The sequence below is a fragment of the Pituophis catenifer genome, unplaced genomic scaffold (genome assembly GCF_029215685.1).
Source record: "Pituophis catenifer annectens isolate HBS135680 unplaced genomic scaffold, rPitCat1.0.hap2 SCAF_8, whole genome shotgun sequence".
NCBI lineage: Eukaryota > Metazoa > Chordata > Lepidosauria > Squamata > Colubridae > Pituophis > Pituophis catenifer.
Genome location: NW_027256888.1, coordinates 10,122,215 through 10,139,890, shown reverse-complemented (window position 1 = coordinate 10,139,890; position 17,676 = coordinate 10,122,215). Strand labels below are relative to the sequence as shown.

Here is a 17,676-nt window from a genome sequence, read left to right as displayed (position 1 = left end):
GAAGCCCCACCCTAGCTCTGGAGATAAAAAGGCAGGGGGCAGGGTTGAATAGATATGGCAGACAAAATATTCATCTTGTTAGCCTGTGGTGAGAGAGAAACTTTTTGCCGGGGCTGCTGGCGCTCCTAATAAAGGAATCATTGAGTTAACTTGAGAGGGTTTGTCGTATTTGGGGAGCTGGGTCAGAATACTCTCCCTTTTATTTATTTTATTTTATTTTATTTTATTTTATTTTATTTTATTTTATTTTATTTTATTTTATTTTATTTTATTTTATTTTATTTTATTTTATTTTATTTTATTTTATTTTGATTTATATGCCGCCTTTCTCCGGAGACTCAGGGCGGCTTACAAGGCATTAAGCGTTAAGCAATAGCCTTTGTATATTTTATACAAAGTCAGCTTATTGCCCCCACAAACCGGCTCCTCATTTTACCTACCTTAGAAAGGATGGAAGGCTGAGTCAACCTTGAGCCTGGTGAGAATTGAACTCGCAGTAATTGCAGGCAGCTGGAAGCTAACTACTACCTTTAACAGTAGCATTAGTCTGCTGCACCACTCAGGCTCCTTTTTGGCAAAGCAATCGCAGTACTTCCTGATACAGTTATGTTTATGTGTTATGTTTTGTTTTATTAGATTTATATACCGCCCTCCTCCCGAAGGACTCAGGGCGGTGAACAGGCACAAAATAAAATACATAGATACAAAAGTTAAAAGACATAATTAAAACCAGATTAAATAATTTAGCCCGAGACAATTAAAAATCCCAATAATTTAAAACAGATTAAAATTTCAATTTAAAAGAATTTTAAAACAGGGGAGAAAATTAGGCCAGGCCGGCTTGCTGGAATAGGAGAGTCTTAAGAGCACGGCGGAATGTGCGCAGATCCGGGATCCTCCGTATCTCTGGGGTGTTTAAATAAAGTTCATCTCATTGAGTTAAGAGAAAAATATTTCAGGTAAATAGGCCAGTGGTGGGTTGCTCCCGGTTCACACCGGTTTGGGAGAACCGGAGAACCGGTAATAGCGGCGATGGGAGGCTCCGCCCAGCCACCCAGAAGTCATCAAATACGCTCTGCGGATGCGAGCGAACTGATAGCAAAGGTAAGTGAAACCCACCCCTGAAATCGGCATAGATAATTCATATCATGCAGTAGACTGTCCTGTCTCAGGGAATATAAGCAACAAAACCTCACAAAAACCTGCGTCCATTTCTGAAGCTTCCTCAAGAAACAACGGTGTCTGCCAGGCAGATGTGAATTCAGAAATAGATGGGCTCTGAAGAAACCACCTCCAGCGCACAGATCTCTTACATGCTCTTCCCAATTTATCCCTTTTCAGTTCCAGCTTTAATTCGAGACCTGGTAGATAATCACCATGGCTCTTCTGGGCAGACAGTCAAATGTTTGGCAGAGGGCACACCCCTCCCCGATGTGGAATGGCTGGTTTGCAAGGACATTAAAAAGTAAGCCCTTTGATTTTTGGTCGCCTCGAGTGGCTTTATCTGGTTGGCATAATAATATGTTTACTTTATCCTCCTTCTCATAATAGATATATTCCCCAACTGGGTGCCTTCACGTTTTGTATTGCATTTCAACTCCCATAACTCCAAAATTGGTAATCATTTATTAGCTAATAATAAAGTAGTAATACAGAATGGCGATGGGCAGTAAGAATGGAGAATGGCTAAACGGTTATGGGAGTTGAAACCATTTAAAAATACGTTTTGACATCTCTGGTGTAAAGATTTCAGATCTGGGAGTGGGGATATCATTTTATTGATTAAAATACCTCTTGAATTTTAAACTCTTGAGTGCAATCGGTGTATTGTTAAGCGTGTGAATGAATATAATGTATCTTTAAACAATCCAAGCCACAAGATTTTTCTAATCGGAGTTGGAGAAACAGTAAATGGTTAATCATTTCTCTTACATGGTTGTCTACTCCACAGTTATTATTTTCTTCCTAGTCTAGTTTGATGAAAAGAAGGACTAAGGGCAACATGATAGCAGTGTTCCAATATCTCAGGGGTTGCCACAAAGAAGAGGGAGTCAAGCAGAGGTGGGTTTCAGCAGGTTCTGATCAGTTCTGGAGAACCGGTAGCGGAAATTCTGAGTAGTTCGAAGAACCGGTAGTTAAAATTCTGACTGGCCCCGCCCCCATTTATTCTCTGCCTCCCAAGTCCCAGCTGATCGGGAGGAAATGGGGATTTTGCAGTATCCTTCCCCCGGAGTGAGGAGGGAATGGAGATTTTACAGTATCTTCCCCTGCCATGCCCACCAAGCCACGCCTACCAAGCCATGCCATGCCCACCAAGCCACACCCACAGAACCCGTAGTAAAAAAATTTGAAACCCACCACTGGAGTCAAGCTATTCTCCAAAGCACCTGAGGGCAGGACAAGAAGCAATGGGTAGAAACTAATTAAGGAGAGAAGCAACCTAGAACTAAGAAGAAATTTCCTAACAGAACAATTAATCAGTGGAACAACTTGCCTCCAGAAGTTGTGAATGCTCCAACACTGGAAGTTTTTAAGAAGATGGTTGAGTGGCTTATTGGATAACCATTTGTCTGAAATGGTATAGGATTTCCTTCCTGAGCAGGGGGTTTGACTAGAAGACCTCCAATGTCCCTTGCAACTCTGCTGTTCTATTCTATTCCTTATAGAATCTGGTACCCCTTGTGCGTTCGAGTTATATATAATTTAAAGCCCAAGATTAATTGTTAATAATAAGTCAACCTTACAAACTGCGTCTAACAATATTTCCTATGTTTAAATTTTGTATGAAAAGCAGGTTATCAATCTATCAAATAAATACTTTGGTACAAAGAAGAACAACTGAGATTTGTCCACCTACATGGTACCGTTCTTAATACTCCTGAAATGTTGCTTGTAGTCTAAATCAGTGGCTGTGGTTGAAAGACAATGTTGATTCTGCTTGGGCAACGAGTGATGTAAAGATGCACGTAAAGATATTTGTTCCCTCAATAGTCTTCAGTAAAAGAAGATTCTTTGGCGGGATCAATCAAAAAGCGACTTCTTTCTAGATGCAACAATGACACCTCATGGACTCTCCTGACCAACAATATCTCTGATGTCACGGTGGAGACTCATCTCGATGAAAGGAACATGGTAGCCAGTCAGGTGACTTTCCAGAAGGTGGAAGAAATAATGGCCGTTCGCTGTATGGCAAAGAATGACCTTCGGACTGTTACAAGAGAACTGAAGCTTGTGGCTCCTAGTAAGTTGACTTTGATCAAAGTACCGTATTTTTTGGAGTATAAGACGCACCGGAGTATAAGACGCACCTTAGTTTTTGGGGAGGAAAATAAGAAAAAAGCTGATTGGCAGGTGGATCAGCCTCCCAGAATACCCCTCAATCAGCTTTTTCCCAGAGGTGAATTTTAGCAACAGGTTCCTTGGTTGTGAGCTCTGTGCCTTGCTTTTTTTTTTTTTTGCTTTTTTTTCTGCCTCTGAAACTCTGTTTCAGAAAAAACTTTTTTTTTCTACCTCTGAAAGCCTCCGAAACAGAGCTTAGAAAAAAAAAGCCTCTGAAGCTCTGTTTCTGAGGATTTTTTTCTGAAGCTCTGTTTGGAGGATTTTTTTCTGAAGTTCTGTTTCTGAGGATTTTTTTTTTGAAGCTCTGTTTGGAGGATTTTTTTCTGAAGTTCTGTTTCTGAGGATTTTTTTTTGAAGCTCTGTTTGGAGGATTTTTTTCTGAAGTTCTGTTTCTGAGGATATTTTTCTGAAGCTCTGTTTGGAGGCTTTTTTTCTGAAGCTCTGTTTGGAGGCTTTTTTTCTGAAGCTCTGTTTGAGAAGCTGGTCGGGGCTACATTTGGAGTATAAGACGCACCCAGATTTTCATCCTCTTTTTTGGGGGAAACAGGTGCGTCTTATACTCCGAAAAATACAGTACTTCCTCAGCCCCCAAAACTCGACGAATTCAGATATTTTTCCCCCAGAAGATATAATTAAAATGAGTAAAGATCCATTTTACGTAGCACATATAACTGAAAATAAACATACATTAAAAACAAAAACATGTAAGTTTAGGCTAGCTTTTTTAACATAACAGACTAAACCTATGCTTCTAGTCCTCAATTTACCACCACAATTGAGCCCAGAATTTATGTTGCCCCACCTTACGAGCATTCTTGCTACGTTGCTAAGTGAATCACTGCAGTCGTTAACGTTAGCACAGTTGTTAAGTGAATCTGGCTTCCCCGTTGACCTTGTTTGTCAGAAGGTCGCAAAAGCTGATCCCGTGATCCCGTGACACAGCAATCATCATAAATATGAACCAGTTGACATCCGAATTGCATGATTCCAGGGATGCCGCAATGGTCATAAGTGTGAAATGTGGTCATAAGTCACTTTTTTTCCAGTGCCATTGTAACTTTGAATGGTCACAAAAGGAACTGTTGTAAGTTGAGGAATATCTGTGTGGGGATAGATTTTTTATTTGCAATGTATCTGTCGAAGGAAGAGGAGCAATTTATAAACCTCTTAGACAAAAGGGGATTTGTCTTCATTGTTATTGCACCTGGACTGTTCCCACACATTTCCTTTTGTTTTGCTTTTAACAAGGATGACAGAGGAAGGGAAGTGAACTATATAGTGAATTTTTAAATGGCTTAATTTGGAAAGATTGGAAACAAAGATTTTGTTTTTGTTTTTTTGCTGGCCTGAAATCTCCGTTGTAGGATGTTTACATGAGCGTTTGTGGGTTAACTTCATTAGGTTTGCCTAACTCCTATGTTAATATCAGTGTTACGGCACCCGAAGTCGCAGTGAAAAGTTATTTTGCTTTAAAAAAGAAGCGAAAGAATCCTATGTGATTTTCCTTACAGCATTAAGATCGGAACTCACTGTGGCTGCTACTGTCCTGGTCCTCCTGGTGATTGTAATAATTGCGCTGATTGTCTTGGTAATCATCTGGAAACAGGTAAGGAGAAAATCCATCCTTTAGACCAGAGTCCCCCAACCTTTCAGGGTTGATGGCTCGGAGTAAGGGGAGGGGGGAAAGACGGGGTGATTTTGTGGGAGTGGCAAGCACATGTTGGTGTGTACGCGCATGAGCGAGTGCCCGCAACGTTCGTGGTGATTCTTGTGCGAGTGGGGCCACAAATGCCTGCAATGATACTTGCGCAAATGGGGCCGCGGGCGCCCACGATGATGCTCACACACGTAGGGATGTGCGCACACCAGCTAGCTACTCATGCAGCCCAGTGGGCAATTAGCTCACGGCCCGGTAGTGGGCCCCGCAACCCACAGGTTGGGGACCCCTGCTCTAAACCACATTCTGCATGATTTCCTGCAGGAGTGTCAAAACTCAGTTTCACTGAGGGCCTCATCAAGGCTGTGGTTGACCTCTGGGGGGGAGGGTGGGGGGCGTGACCAACTGGGTGGGCATGGCCAGTTGACACCACTCAGCAAACGGCTGGCATGTTTCCTCTTTGCATTGGATAGACCAGGCTGAAGCGATGTAGGCCAGCCCCTTACATTTTCCAGGATGGCCCCATGGGCCGGATCCAGTGTTGGGATTCAGCCAGTTTGCACCTATTTGGGAGAACCGGTTGTTAACTTTCTAAGCAGTTCGGAGAACCGGTTATTGGAAGAAATCTTATTTTGTTTTTTTCCCACTTTACAGGGCTAATCCTGTAAGGAAGGCAGGAAGGAAACATTCTGGTGTTATTTCTAGCCTAATCTTTATTGCCCTGCTTACAGAAACTGCCTCTCTGGTTAACCCTTATTACATTGTAACAGCTAGGGCGAAGCGTCCATTGACATGAGTGACATTGAGTTGGCCACGCCCACACTGTCACATAACCACCAAGCCACACCTACCCATCTGGTCATTAGGGCAGAGAACCAGTTGTTAAATTATTTGAATCCCACCACTGGCCGGATCTGACCAGATGGTGGCCCGGATGCGGCTTGCGGGCCTTGAGTTTGACACCCCTGATTTACTGTATTGGGATGAAACTGATCTTCCATGTCTTCTTTTGCACAGAAACCCAGATATGAGATCAGATGGAGAGTCATTGAGTCTATCAGCCCCGACGGCCATGAGTATATCTATGTGGACCCTATGCAACTGCCCTACGATTCAAGATGGGAATTCCCTAGAGACGGACTAGTGCTAGGTAAGGATCACGCAAATTGTGGTGGTTGCTGCCGCCGAGAAGAGTCTCGGATTTTTCATAGGAAACTTCAAGAGACATTATTCCCATTAATTATGTGCCAGAAATGGTTTTGACACCAAAGTGGCAGGAATAGCCAATATAGGTAGTCCTCGAGTTACGACCACAATTGAGTCCAACATTTATGTTGCTAAGTGAAACATTTGCTAAGTGAGATTGGCCCCATTTTACGACCTTTCTTGCCGTTGTTGTTAAGTAAATCACTGCAATTAGTAACCTGCTTATTAAGCGAATCTGGCTTCCCTGCTCATCAGAAGGTCGTAAAAAAGTCATCACGTGATCCCGGGATGCTGCAACGGTCATAAGTATGAACCAGTTGCCAAGCATCTGGATTTTGATCACGTGATCACGGGGAGGCTGCAAAGATTGTAACGGTGAAAAGCAGTCATAAGTCACTTTTTTCAGCGTCGTTTTCAGCCTTTCGGTTCTTGGAAGATATTTTTATGGTGGTGAAATGGAAAATATTTTTCTCCACTTTTATGGGGTTTCATGATAAATCCCAGTAACAGTGGAGCAGTTCCTCCTGTTTCTATTCCCTGGCCTGGAGCTGATCAAATGTCCTACTGTTGATTGTGACATGATGAAAAAGAAAAGAGCTTGGGCACTTCTGCCTGCTCAGGCCATCTTCCTTCCCACTTGTTCTCATGCTTCCTTATCTATCTATCTATCTATCTATCTATCTATCTATCTATCTATCTATCATCTATCTATCTATCTATCGTACTTATTTATTTATTTGTTTATTTACTTATTTATTTATTAATTAATTATTAGGCTGGCTCGGTGGCTAAGACACTGAGTTTGTCGATCAGAAAGGTCGGCAGTTTGGCGGTTCGAATCCCTAGTACAGGTCTCCTGTGTGAGCAGGGGGTTGGACTACATGACCTCCAAGGTCCCTTCCAACTCTGTTACTGCTGGTGTTATTTTATGCAAAACGAACTAATAATTTGTGACGGTAGAATTCTCAACTTTATCACTTCAGATGGTAGCTAGATGGGCATCCCTGTGTAGAATTTCAATAAGGTCATATTTTTTTGAATTTCAGTTCTTGCCTAATTAGAAACAGGACCCCAGCGCTCAAGAAGGAGATATCGGGAGATTTTACTAGAAGGTTTACAGAAGTACCAAGGCCACATTTCTAGAAAAACTCTCGAAAGGAAAAAAAATAATAACTCCAGATGGCTCCAGAGTTAATTCTCAGTAACTGAATTATTCTCTTCTCTCTCTTGTCTGTAGGTCGAATCCTTGGTTCTGGAGCTTTTGGGAAAGTAGTCGAAGGAACAGCCTATGGATTAAGCCGGTCGCAACCAGTGATGAAAGTAGCTGTGAAGATGTTGAAACGTAAGCATGTTTTCCATTTACAGCTAATATAGTGCTTCATTCTCACTAATGCCATTGGAGTGGTATGGTGGCCTAGAGGTGGAGCTCTCGCCTCACAATCAGGAGGCTGTGAGTTCGATCCTACCGGTTCGGCCGAGCCAGTAGCGGTGATGATATGATGTCACCGAACCGGTTCTCTTTGTTCGGGAGCTGGGCCCTCCCGCCCCCGCCCCCCATGTTATTCTTACCTTTTATTTAGCCCTGCCCCCAATCTATTCGTTGCCTCCTGAGTCCTAGCTGATCGGCTAGAAGGAAAAAAACTGTTTAAACTCTTGCCGTGGGGCTTCAAAGGGCCGCTCTACAGCTGATCAGTGTTAAAAGGCAGTGTGGTGGTAGACTGGTGCCTCCAAAAACAAATGAGTAGACTGGTGCCTCCAAAAACAAATGGGTAGACCAGTGCCTCCAAAAACAAATGAGTAGACTGGTGCCTCCAAAAACAAATGGGTAGACCAGTGCCTCCAAAAACAAATGAGTAGACCGGTGCCTCCAAGAACAAATGGGTAGATCGGTGCCTCCAAAAACAAATGGGTAGATCGGTGCCTCCAAAAACAAATGGGTAGACCGGTGCCTCCAAAAACAAATAGGTAGACCGGAACGCTCCAAGAACAAATGGGTAGACCGGTACAGCTCTGCAAGTAGTTAAAAGCCTGGTAGACCAGTACCTCTGCTAAATCCTAAAGAATTGTCACATGACCATCAAACCACGCCCACAAAATAAGCCACGCCCACAGAACCAGTAGTAAAAAAATTTAGAACCCATCCCTGGGCTGGTCCCAGAGTGGGGTGGGAATGGAGATTTTGCAATATCCTTCCCCTAGGAGTGGGGAGGGAATGGGGATTTTGCAGTATCCTTTCCCTGCCACGCCCACCAAGCCACGCCCACCAGAGGTGGGTTTCAGCAGGTTCTGACCAGTTCTGGAGAACCGGTAGCGGAAATTATGAGTAGTTCAGAGAACCAGTAGTAAAAATTCTGACTGGCCCCGCCCCATCTATTCTCTGCCTCCCAATTCCCAGCTGATTGGGAAGAAATGGTGATTTTGTAGTAACCTTCCCCTGGATTGGGGACGGAATGGAGATTTTACAGTATCCTTCCCCTGCCACGCCTACCAAGCCACGCCCAGCAAGCCATGTCAGGCCCAGCAAGCCACACCCACAGAGCCGGTAGTAAAAATTTTTGAAACCCACCACTGGCACCCACCAAGCCACACCATGCCCATCAAGCCATGCCCACAGAACCGGTAGTAAAAAAAAAAAAATGAATTTCACCACTGATAAGCAGTGACTATTAGCATAGGACACTTGTATATCAGCAGTCTGCTAATATTCTGCTTCTTTGAAAAATAATTTGAATCTGACACTGGAATCGACTTCAGTTATATCCATCTCAAAATACAGAGAAAAATGCTTTTTTTTTAAAAAAAAATTGATTTATATGCCACCCTTCTCCGGAGACTTAGGGCGGCTTACAATGCGTTAAGAATAGCCTTCATACTTTTGTATATTTATACAAAGTCAGCTTATTGCCCCCACAAACTGGGTCCTCAATTTATCTACCTTAGAAAGGATGGAAGGCTGAGTCGACCTTGAGCCTGGTGAGAATTGAACTTGCAGTAATTGCAGGCAGCTGGATGTTAAATGCTGCCTTAGGAGGCATTAGCCTCCTACGCCACTCAGGCTCCTCAGGCTTTGCAACTCCAAGAGAAGAAAGAATAATTTGTTGTGCCTTTCTCCGTGCTTTCCAGTATGTGTATCTGTGTCCCTGTATGTGTGTGCAGTTGTTTGCTGATTTGTAAGAAATCACCCGAATTATTGCTATGCCACCATTCCTCTGTTGTGAAGAGAATTAAAAGAAGAAGAAGAAGATAGAAACAGGATACTGAACCTGTAGAATAGTGGGGAATATTGGCTGTTTTGAACATTGCTACCCAAAAATACTACCTACCACTGAATTGCAGCAATTCAAAGAAGAAAAAAATACTGATTTTGTTGAGATTCACAATAAATCAATTCTTTTCCTCCAAACAAATGATAGGATGAGACAATCCATTCTGGATCTGATACCAAAATGGTGCGAAATAGTAATTTTGAAGTGCCCACGGTCTGATTCAGAAAGCAATCTATACTGGGAGGAATTCAGACAAAGGTCCACGATACAAAGATATTACTGCTTTATTTATTAAACAAGTTAAGAAATCAGCAAAGAAAATGAAAATCATTTCCTTTCCCTAGCAGATCTTCTTTTGAAAAGTATTTTTTTCCCCAAGAAAATTCCTGTTCATAAAGAAACAGGGACCTTGGCTGCTTACTTCTGTATTTCTGGAAAAAACACAATCTAATTCTCTGTGTACCATATTTTCCCACCAGCAACCGCAAGATCCAGCGAAAAGCAGGCTCTCATGTCCGAACTAAAGATAATGACTCACCTTGGCCCCCATTTGAACATCGTCAACCTCTTAGGAGCTTGCACAAAATCAGGTAAATTTCTCTAGCAGACATCTTTGTCCCTTTCTCTTGAAAAAAGAAACACCTAGAACATCAGGCTTGGTTGCTCTCATTGAGCTAGTATTTAGAAGAGTAGGCTGTAATTTAACAGATCAAACACCAGCCATTCTACTTAATCCCTGTTACAATTCGTTAAACAAGTCTTCCCAGCACGATATTCTTCGGTGTTGTGGTCCGCCAGCAGCCTGTGGAACTGGCAGCGGAGTCGGATAGTGAGGAGGCTGGGGAGGAACATGGGCCAGTCCTGGAGTCTGGGGAAGGCCCGGATGAGGGCTCTGCGTCGGAGGCAGAGATGGGGCCAGGGCCATCTGGGAGTGATGCGTGGACTCCGGAGCCCCCAGAGTTGAACAGCAAAGAGGCAGAGGAACAGGAGGAGCTTGTTCCTAATGCATGCATGTGCAGAGCTGCCAGAAGGCAAGAGTGCTAAAGCAAAAGGGATGACTCAGGAGTAAGGCCAGGAGATGATTGGCCCCTCCTATAAGGCTTAAAAGAGAAACAAAGGCACTTTTGCAGGAAAGCAAAACGTTGCTAACTCTGTTTCCAGTCGGCATCTCTTGTTTGTTTCTGAACTTCGTGGGGCTTTGCCAAGTAAGGCCTTTGGCAGGGTGCCAAAGAAGATAAAGGTTGGTGATTATTCTGAAGGACTTCTTCTGAAGGACTTGTTTTGCAACTAATTGGCTCTCAGCTGGGAATGAACGTAATTCTCAGCTGTTACAATAAAATAGATTTTTTTGGACTAATTGTGTCTTGTAATGACTCAGTAAGCCTAGGTCGCAACATTCAGATGTGTTAGTGTTACAACCCCAGATCTGCTCAAATTACAACTCCATGAATGATTAGCCAGCATGGCAAGCACATCTGGAAAGTGCCACGTTCAGGAAGGTAGCATGATATCACCATAATTCTATAATTATTGTCAAGCTGTATTATCAGGATTGCGTAATTTAAGACCTACCAGACCAAACTCAGCCTCTTTAGCCATAGAAGGAATCTACAAGGGACTTCTGAGTAAAGAAGGGTTGTTGTGAACATGGCTAGTACCGCTAATCATTCATAGTTCCTGACCTTCAGGTTTCAGAACTTTTCTGACAACCTTTAAGGATGTGGTGTTTATGTGCATAATTCAGTGCAGAAAAGTCTCTGATGACCACTAAGTATGTCTCAAAAGGCAGATTTTATTTCCGGGAGATCACTCTCACTGGTTTGCTTTTGTGACAAGAATGGGAGATGATTCAAAGAGCTTCTTTGTGCTTCTTGTAGTTTGTACGCTGAGAAAGCATACTTGTTTTTCGGTACGCAATCAGAGGTGGTATTCAGCTAGTTCGGGCGAATCGGTAGTGGGGGTGCAATCCCGTCCTGTATCGCTGTGTTTTTGATGCTGCATGCATGCGTGGACGGCGCGAGCAAGCGAATTGCCCTGTTGTTTGACGTTGCATGCATGTGTGAATGGTGCGCGCGAGCGAGCAAATTGTCGTGTTTTGTGACGCCGCACGCTTACATTTCTGGTGCTGGGCGAACCAGTTGCTACAGTATGTGAATCCCACCTCTGTACGCAATCACTATCCTTGGGACACCGATCTCTAATTAGTTTCCACACACGACTTCCCTGTGGCATTAAGTATTGTTCTGCTTTGTTCCTCTTCGTTAGGTCCAATATACATCATAACAGAATACTGTTTTTATGGAGACTTGGTGAACTACCTCCATAAAAATAGGGATAACTTTCTGAGTCGACATCCTGAAAAAGCAAAGACGGATCTGGACATCTTTGGCATTAATTCTGCAGATGAAAGCACTAGAAGGTAAGCTTTAGCTATAAAGTAATCAAAGACATAATATTTGTTAGGAAATGATAGTTACCTAACTTGTTGGGTTGGCAATATATAAACCCTCAATATAGCTTTAAGACGGTATTGCTGTATTGCATCATACTGTGTCCTGATTGGTTAGCTCTGTAGCCAATGTCCTTAAGAGGGAGTTTGAAACTTGGTTTGTTTCTCTTTGCTGACCATTATTGCTCTTTGCTGTGTTTGCTACTGCTTGCAACTGTTTATTGTGTATGACTACGACGACTGGTAAGAAGACTTTGTTATTGGAATATCCCTGGACTATTGTTTTACTATCTACTGCTTTATCTGTGTATGACGTGGACTGTTTATTGGACTGTGCCTTATTACTATTTCCTAAAAGTAAACACAACTCAGTGTAACTGTGTGTTGGCTGTGATTATTTGCAACTGCTCTCAGTCACTTTCATGTGCACACCCTTGCTACTCTAAGGTTGCTCTGTGAATTCCTTAACAATATTAATTTGTTCTGTGCACCTTTGGCATATAACCATGATGGCCACATGACTATGGAAATTGTCTTTGGACAATCCTGGCTCCCTTGGCCAAGAAACCCTAGAGTCGGACACGATTGGACAGGGAAACCTTTGTTCTGATTTAGGCTTCCTGAGCCAGTAAAAGCACACGATTAGTCCCAAAAACCCTCTTTTTATTTCAACAGCTGTGAATTCTGTTCGTTCACAGCCCACAATGAGTCACAAATAGTTTGTAAAGAGTCCGACAGAAGTCTGCCACAGTCCTTCAGGATAAGGCTGATAAGCACCCATCTTTATCTCCCTTGACACGCTGCCAAAGACCTTATTAGCAATTAGCTTTGCAAGGCCACACGGAACACAGAGTCAAAAAGGAACTTCAGAATTTAAACTGACCAGAACAAACAATGTTGCTTCCTGCAAAGGTTTACGTGCCTTTACTCCTCCTTTATGTCTTATGGGACGGGCCAAGCCTTACTCCCGAGTCGCCCCTTTTGTCTTAATTGTTCTTGCCTTCTGACAGCTCTGCACATGCGCGCACTAGGAACAGGCTCCCCCTGTTCCTCTGCCTCGCTGATGTCAGACTCTGGAGGCTCCGGAGTCAGCACATAACTCCCAGATGGCCCCGGCCCCATCTCTGCCTCTGATGCAGAGCCCTCGTCCGAGCCTTCCCCAGACTCCAGGACTGGCCCATGTTCCTCTCCAGCCTCCTCACTGTCTGACTCTATTGCCAGCTCCGCAGGCTGCCGGCGGGCCATAACAACCTTTACCTTTTTACTGAGATGTGAGAGTCATGAGGCTGAAGAACAGGGGTGAAATGCTCCCAGTTCAGACCGGATCACCCAATCCAGTAGCGATGGAGGCGGGTGGTTCAGAGAACCGATAGCAAAAATCTCTGCCCCTCACCCCCATGCCCAGCTGAGCAGCGCGATCATCAGAGGCTTTTTTTCTTTTAAATGCCTCTGACGATCAAAGCTGAGTTGCCTGATCGGCAGAGGCTTTTTAAAAACCCTGTCAATCAGGCAACTGAGCTTGGATCGTCAGAGGCATTTAAAAGAAAAAAAGCCTCTGACGATCAGGCAACTCAGCTGGGATCATCAGAGCCTTTTGAAAGCATTTTTTTACAACCTCTTCGCTGAAGAGGTTGTAGAAAAAATGGTTTTAAAAATTAAAAAAAAAATTGGCCACACCCACCCAGTCATATTACACCCCCCCCCACCAAGCCACAGAACCGGTAGTAACAAATTACTACTGTAGTAACCGGTAGTACTACAGAACTGGTAGTAACAAATTTTAGATTTCACCACTGCTGAAGAAACTACTCCAGAACTTAATAGGGTCCATCCATACAATACATTCATCATGAACCTTTCTTTATACTTCCAAGCCACACTGAAAATATTTAATGTAATGCTTACTTAATACAGGTAGTCCTCAAATTACCATCACAATTGAGCCTAACATTTATGTTGCTGTGTGAGAAATTTGTTAAGCGGGTTTTGCCCCACCTTTCTTGCCACATTTATTAAGTGACTCCCTGCAGTTGTTAAATTAGCAACATGATAGTTAGGTGAATCCAGCTTCCCCATTGATTTTGCTTGTCAGAAGGTCGCAAAAGCTGATCACACAACCCTGGGACACTGCAACCGTCATAAATATGAAATAGTTGTCCAGTATTTGAATGTAAATCATATGTCCATGGGGATGGATGCTGCAATGGTCGTAAGTGTGAAAAATGGTCCTAAGTCACTTTTTTCAGTTCCGTTGTAACTTTGAACAGTCACTAAAAGAACTGTTGTAAGTCGAGGACGACCTGAAATGAGATAAGGCTCTGTACAGTACTTAATTTAGTTTCTTATATCTAGAGTTAGTTGCAGAACTGGCAAGTGTGAATGCCAAAGGAGTGGCATTCTAAGCTTCAAATAATTATAACTCAACTGATTATAATTTCAGATTAATAATAAGAGCAATATTACCCTCTAACTCCTATTTGATTCCATTGAGGACCTGTATATTGCAAGAGTCAAAAAGAGGGCTGTGAAAATATTTACAGACCCTTCGCATCCTGGACATAAACTGTTTCAACTCCTACCCTCAAAACGACGCTATAGAGCACTGCACACCAGAACAACTAGACACAAGGACAGTTTTTCCCCGAACGCCATCACTCTGCTAAACAAATAATTCGCTCAACACTGTCAAACTATTTACTAAGTCTGCACTACTATTAATCTTCACATCGTTCCCACCACCCATCTCCTTCCACTTAGGACTGTATGACTGTAATTTTGTTGCTTGTATCCTTACGATTTATACTGATATTGTTTCCTGATTGTTATTTGCATCCTATGACTATCATTAAGTGTTGTACCTTATGATTCTTGATGAACGTATCTTTTCTTTTGTGTACACTGAGAGCATATGCACCAAAGACAAATTCCTTGTGTGCCCAATCACACTTGGCCAATAAAGAATTCTATTCTATTCTATTCTATTTTCCAAAAGTTGGTTTGAGGCCACTATTTACAGTATGTCCTAACAGGAATGTTTTATGGTGAGCTCCATAGCTTCCCTTAGATGGAAGGCTCACAGATTGTTAACCAAGCCACGCTTACCACTGAATTGTATGTTGCTAAAACTCACTTCTAAGGCATTGCCTGCTCCTGGGGAAACATAAATCTCCATGTAATAAATACCAATATTGTGGAAACTTTATAGTGTCTCCTTCATTATCACAAGGAAAAAAAGTTTCTAATGGGATGAAGAAACGCAGGGTAGATTTATTGATTCAGATTTTAAAGAATCAGTGAATCAAGACAACCATTGAAGAGTAATTTTGGGAATGGCCTACAGATTGCCGAAACTTTATTGTGACATCTATAATATCCAACCCCTGCTCCATAATCAACAAAGAAGAGATCAGTATATTAATAGCAAAAGCACTTAGACTTATATACCACTTCATAGTGCTTTATAGACCTCTCTAAGCAGTTTTCAGAGTCAGCATATTGCCCACCAACAATCTGGGTTCTTATTTTACCAACTGTTGTGGCTCCGTTGCCTGAGCCCGGGCTATCAACAGATGCAGACTCTGAGAGTGAGGGGGAGGAGTTGGCAAGGCCTCCCTCTCCAGAACCCTCCTCTCTGGCAATGCCTCTGGAGGACACCGAAGGCCAAACGATAGGCTCAGAGCCAAGCACGTCCCCGCAGCCACAGGTGGACAGCGACGAGGAAAATAAGTGCTGGCTGAACCCTCGCCAGAGGCGCAGGGAGAAGCGTATGCAGCAGAGGGGAAGGCGTGCCAGAGATTAGCTGAGTCACTGGACCACACCCCACAGGCTATAAAAGGGAGTGTGGTGGCCATTCGGACTCTGTGACGGACAAAGCTAATCTCTGGCGAGGCACTTTGCACCTTCGGACACAACACCTATTTGCTGTAGATTTAATTACAAACTGGACTATTCAAACTGTGTGTATTTTTGTCTATGTTATCGGAGTAAAAGCTCTTGGCAGGCAGCCACGGAGTTGCTGCCAAGTTCCTTATCACTGACGTTGAGTGTTTGAAGAGTTTATTTAACCCTCGGCTGGCTGGTTGGGTGTGTGCGTGGTACGGGGACAGAACACTAACCTTGGACGGATGGAAGGCTGAGCCAACCCTTAGCTAGTCAGGATCGAACTGCTGGCAGTCAGCAGAATTAGCCCGCAATACTGCATTCTAACCACTGCTCCATCACGGCTATAATAAGTATAATATTATATTTATAAGTGAAAGTATAATAGGTACAGTAAATATTCAGATCTCAATTTGTTCATTGTTCCTTTATATTGCTACTGTGCTTTTAATTCCAGCTATGTCATCCTGTCCTTTGAAAATAACGGTGAATATATGGACATGAAACAAGCTGACACAACTCAGTACGTGCCTATGTTAGAAAGAAAAGACAGGTCAAAATACTCTGACATCCAAAGATCTTTGTACGACCGCCCTGCTTCATATAAGAAAAAATCCATATTGGGTAAGTCTGCTTCATATGTCTTAGCATGTATAGCTAATTTTATTCGGCAAAGAATCAGATTAGATTAGGGTTAAGTTTTCTCTTTGCACTGTTTTTTTTTTTCTGAATCTGAAGTCGCTGCTAATCTTTTTTTTTTATTATTGAAAAGTTTTACAAAAAGGAAATACAAATATTTCCCCCCCTGTTCCCCCCACCCTTTCCCCCCTTCATCCCACCCTCCCCCCGACTTCCCCGAGCAAAATACAAGGTATTTCATTTAATCAAACATAAACTAGATTAATCTATTTATCCTCAAAGTACTGCATCCCCCACCGAAACCTTAACTCCACTACAAAGTACAAATACTTCTAATACTAACATTCATTCGTAAGCTATTTGATATTTTCTTGTCTGATACTTATTTTGAATATAATCAATCCATCTTCTCCATTCCGATACGTATCTTTCTTGCGCGTGGTCCTTCAAGTACGCCGAGATTTTCGCCATTTCTGCTAGGTTTGTTACTTTCAATATCCAGTCTTCAATAGTAGGCAAAGAGTCCTTCTTCCAGTATTGAGCTACCAGCAGCCTAGCTGCTGATATTAAGGTCAAAATCAATTTAGTCTCTGATACTGTACAGTCCGTAATTATACCCAATAGAAACAATTGCTGCTAATCTTGTAGGAGAAAAAGTTCAGGATTTTGTGGCATGGCGCTGGTCATTTCACTTCTCTGTTTTATGGTTTTTGACTGCCCTACGGGACATTTGTATTGTCCTGCACCATTTAGTTCTTTCATGATTGAGCTCATGGCAGAAGTGATCGCTATTAGTTTTTTTTTTTTGTATGTGTGTCTTTCAAGCTTGATTGCAATGATCTCTTTCTATGTTCTGCTATTTACATTCGTAGAAGGATAGTTAAGGATCAAGTCTTATGGCCATTTCGGCGTTCAATTTACTTAAAAATTGAATTATTTCAGCTTGGTTTTAGAGGTCATATAAAGTCTGAAAGATTACAGCAGCATCTCATTGGTTATAATCTGAATTATAACTGCTTCACGAAGAACCTAATGTATTTGTTCTTCCTGTAAAATCATCTGCGTTGCCACAGGTGATGGCTTCTAAGTAACTTAAAGTGAATCTCCAAAAGTAAGCAGGGATAGATCTGGCTAGTAGTCGGATGAGAAATTCCAGAGTATAGATTAGTCTGGGAAGTCAAAAAGACGTCATGGAAGAAAGCAATGGCGAATTCATTGCCATTAATTTCCAATGGCTGGAA

General features: G+C 42.6%; 1 protein-coding gene across 1 annotated transcript in view; it reads left to right on the top strand.

Moving 5' to 3' along the window:
- Nucleotides 1–17,676, top strand: part of PDGFRA (platelet derived growth factor receptor alpha) — a 285,063-nt gene that overhangs the window by 10,030 nt on the left and 257,357 nt on the right. The window contains exons 8-15 of the mRNA XM_070948940.1: nt 1,342–1,465; nt 3,048–3,241; nt 4,851–4,945; nt 6,014–6,146; nt 7,440–7,544; nt 9,948–10,058; nt 11,734–11,887; nt 16,254–16,420. Coding sequence (XP_070805041.1) covers nt 1,342–1,465; nt 3,048–3,241; nt 4,851–4,945; nt 6,014–6,146; nt 7,440–7,544; nt 9,948–10,058; nt 11,734–11,887; nt 16,254–16,420 — 1,083 coding nt within the window. The remainder of the gene's footprint in view (nt 1–1,341; nt 1,466–3,047; nt 3,242–4,850; nt 4,946–6,013; nt 6,147–7,439; nt 7,545–9,947; nt 10,059–11,733; nt 11,888–16,253; nt 16,421–17,676) is intronic.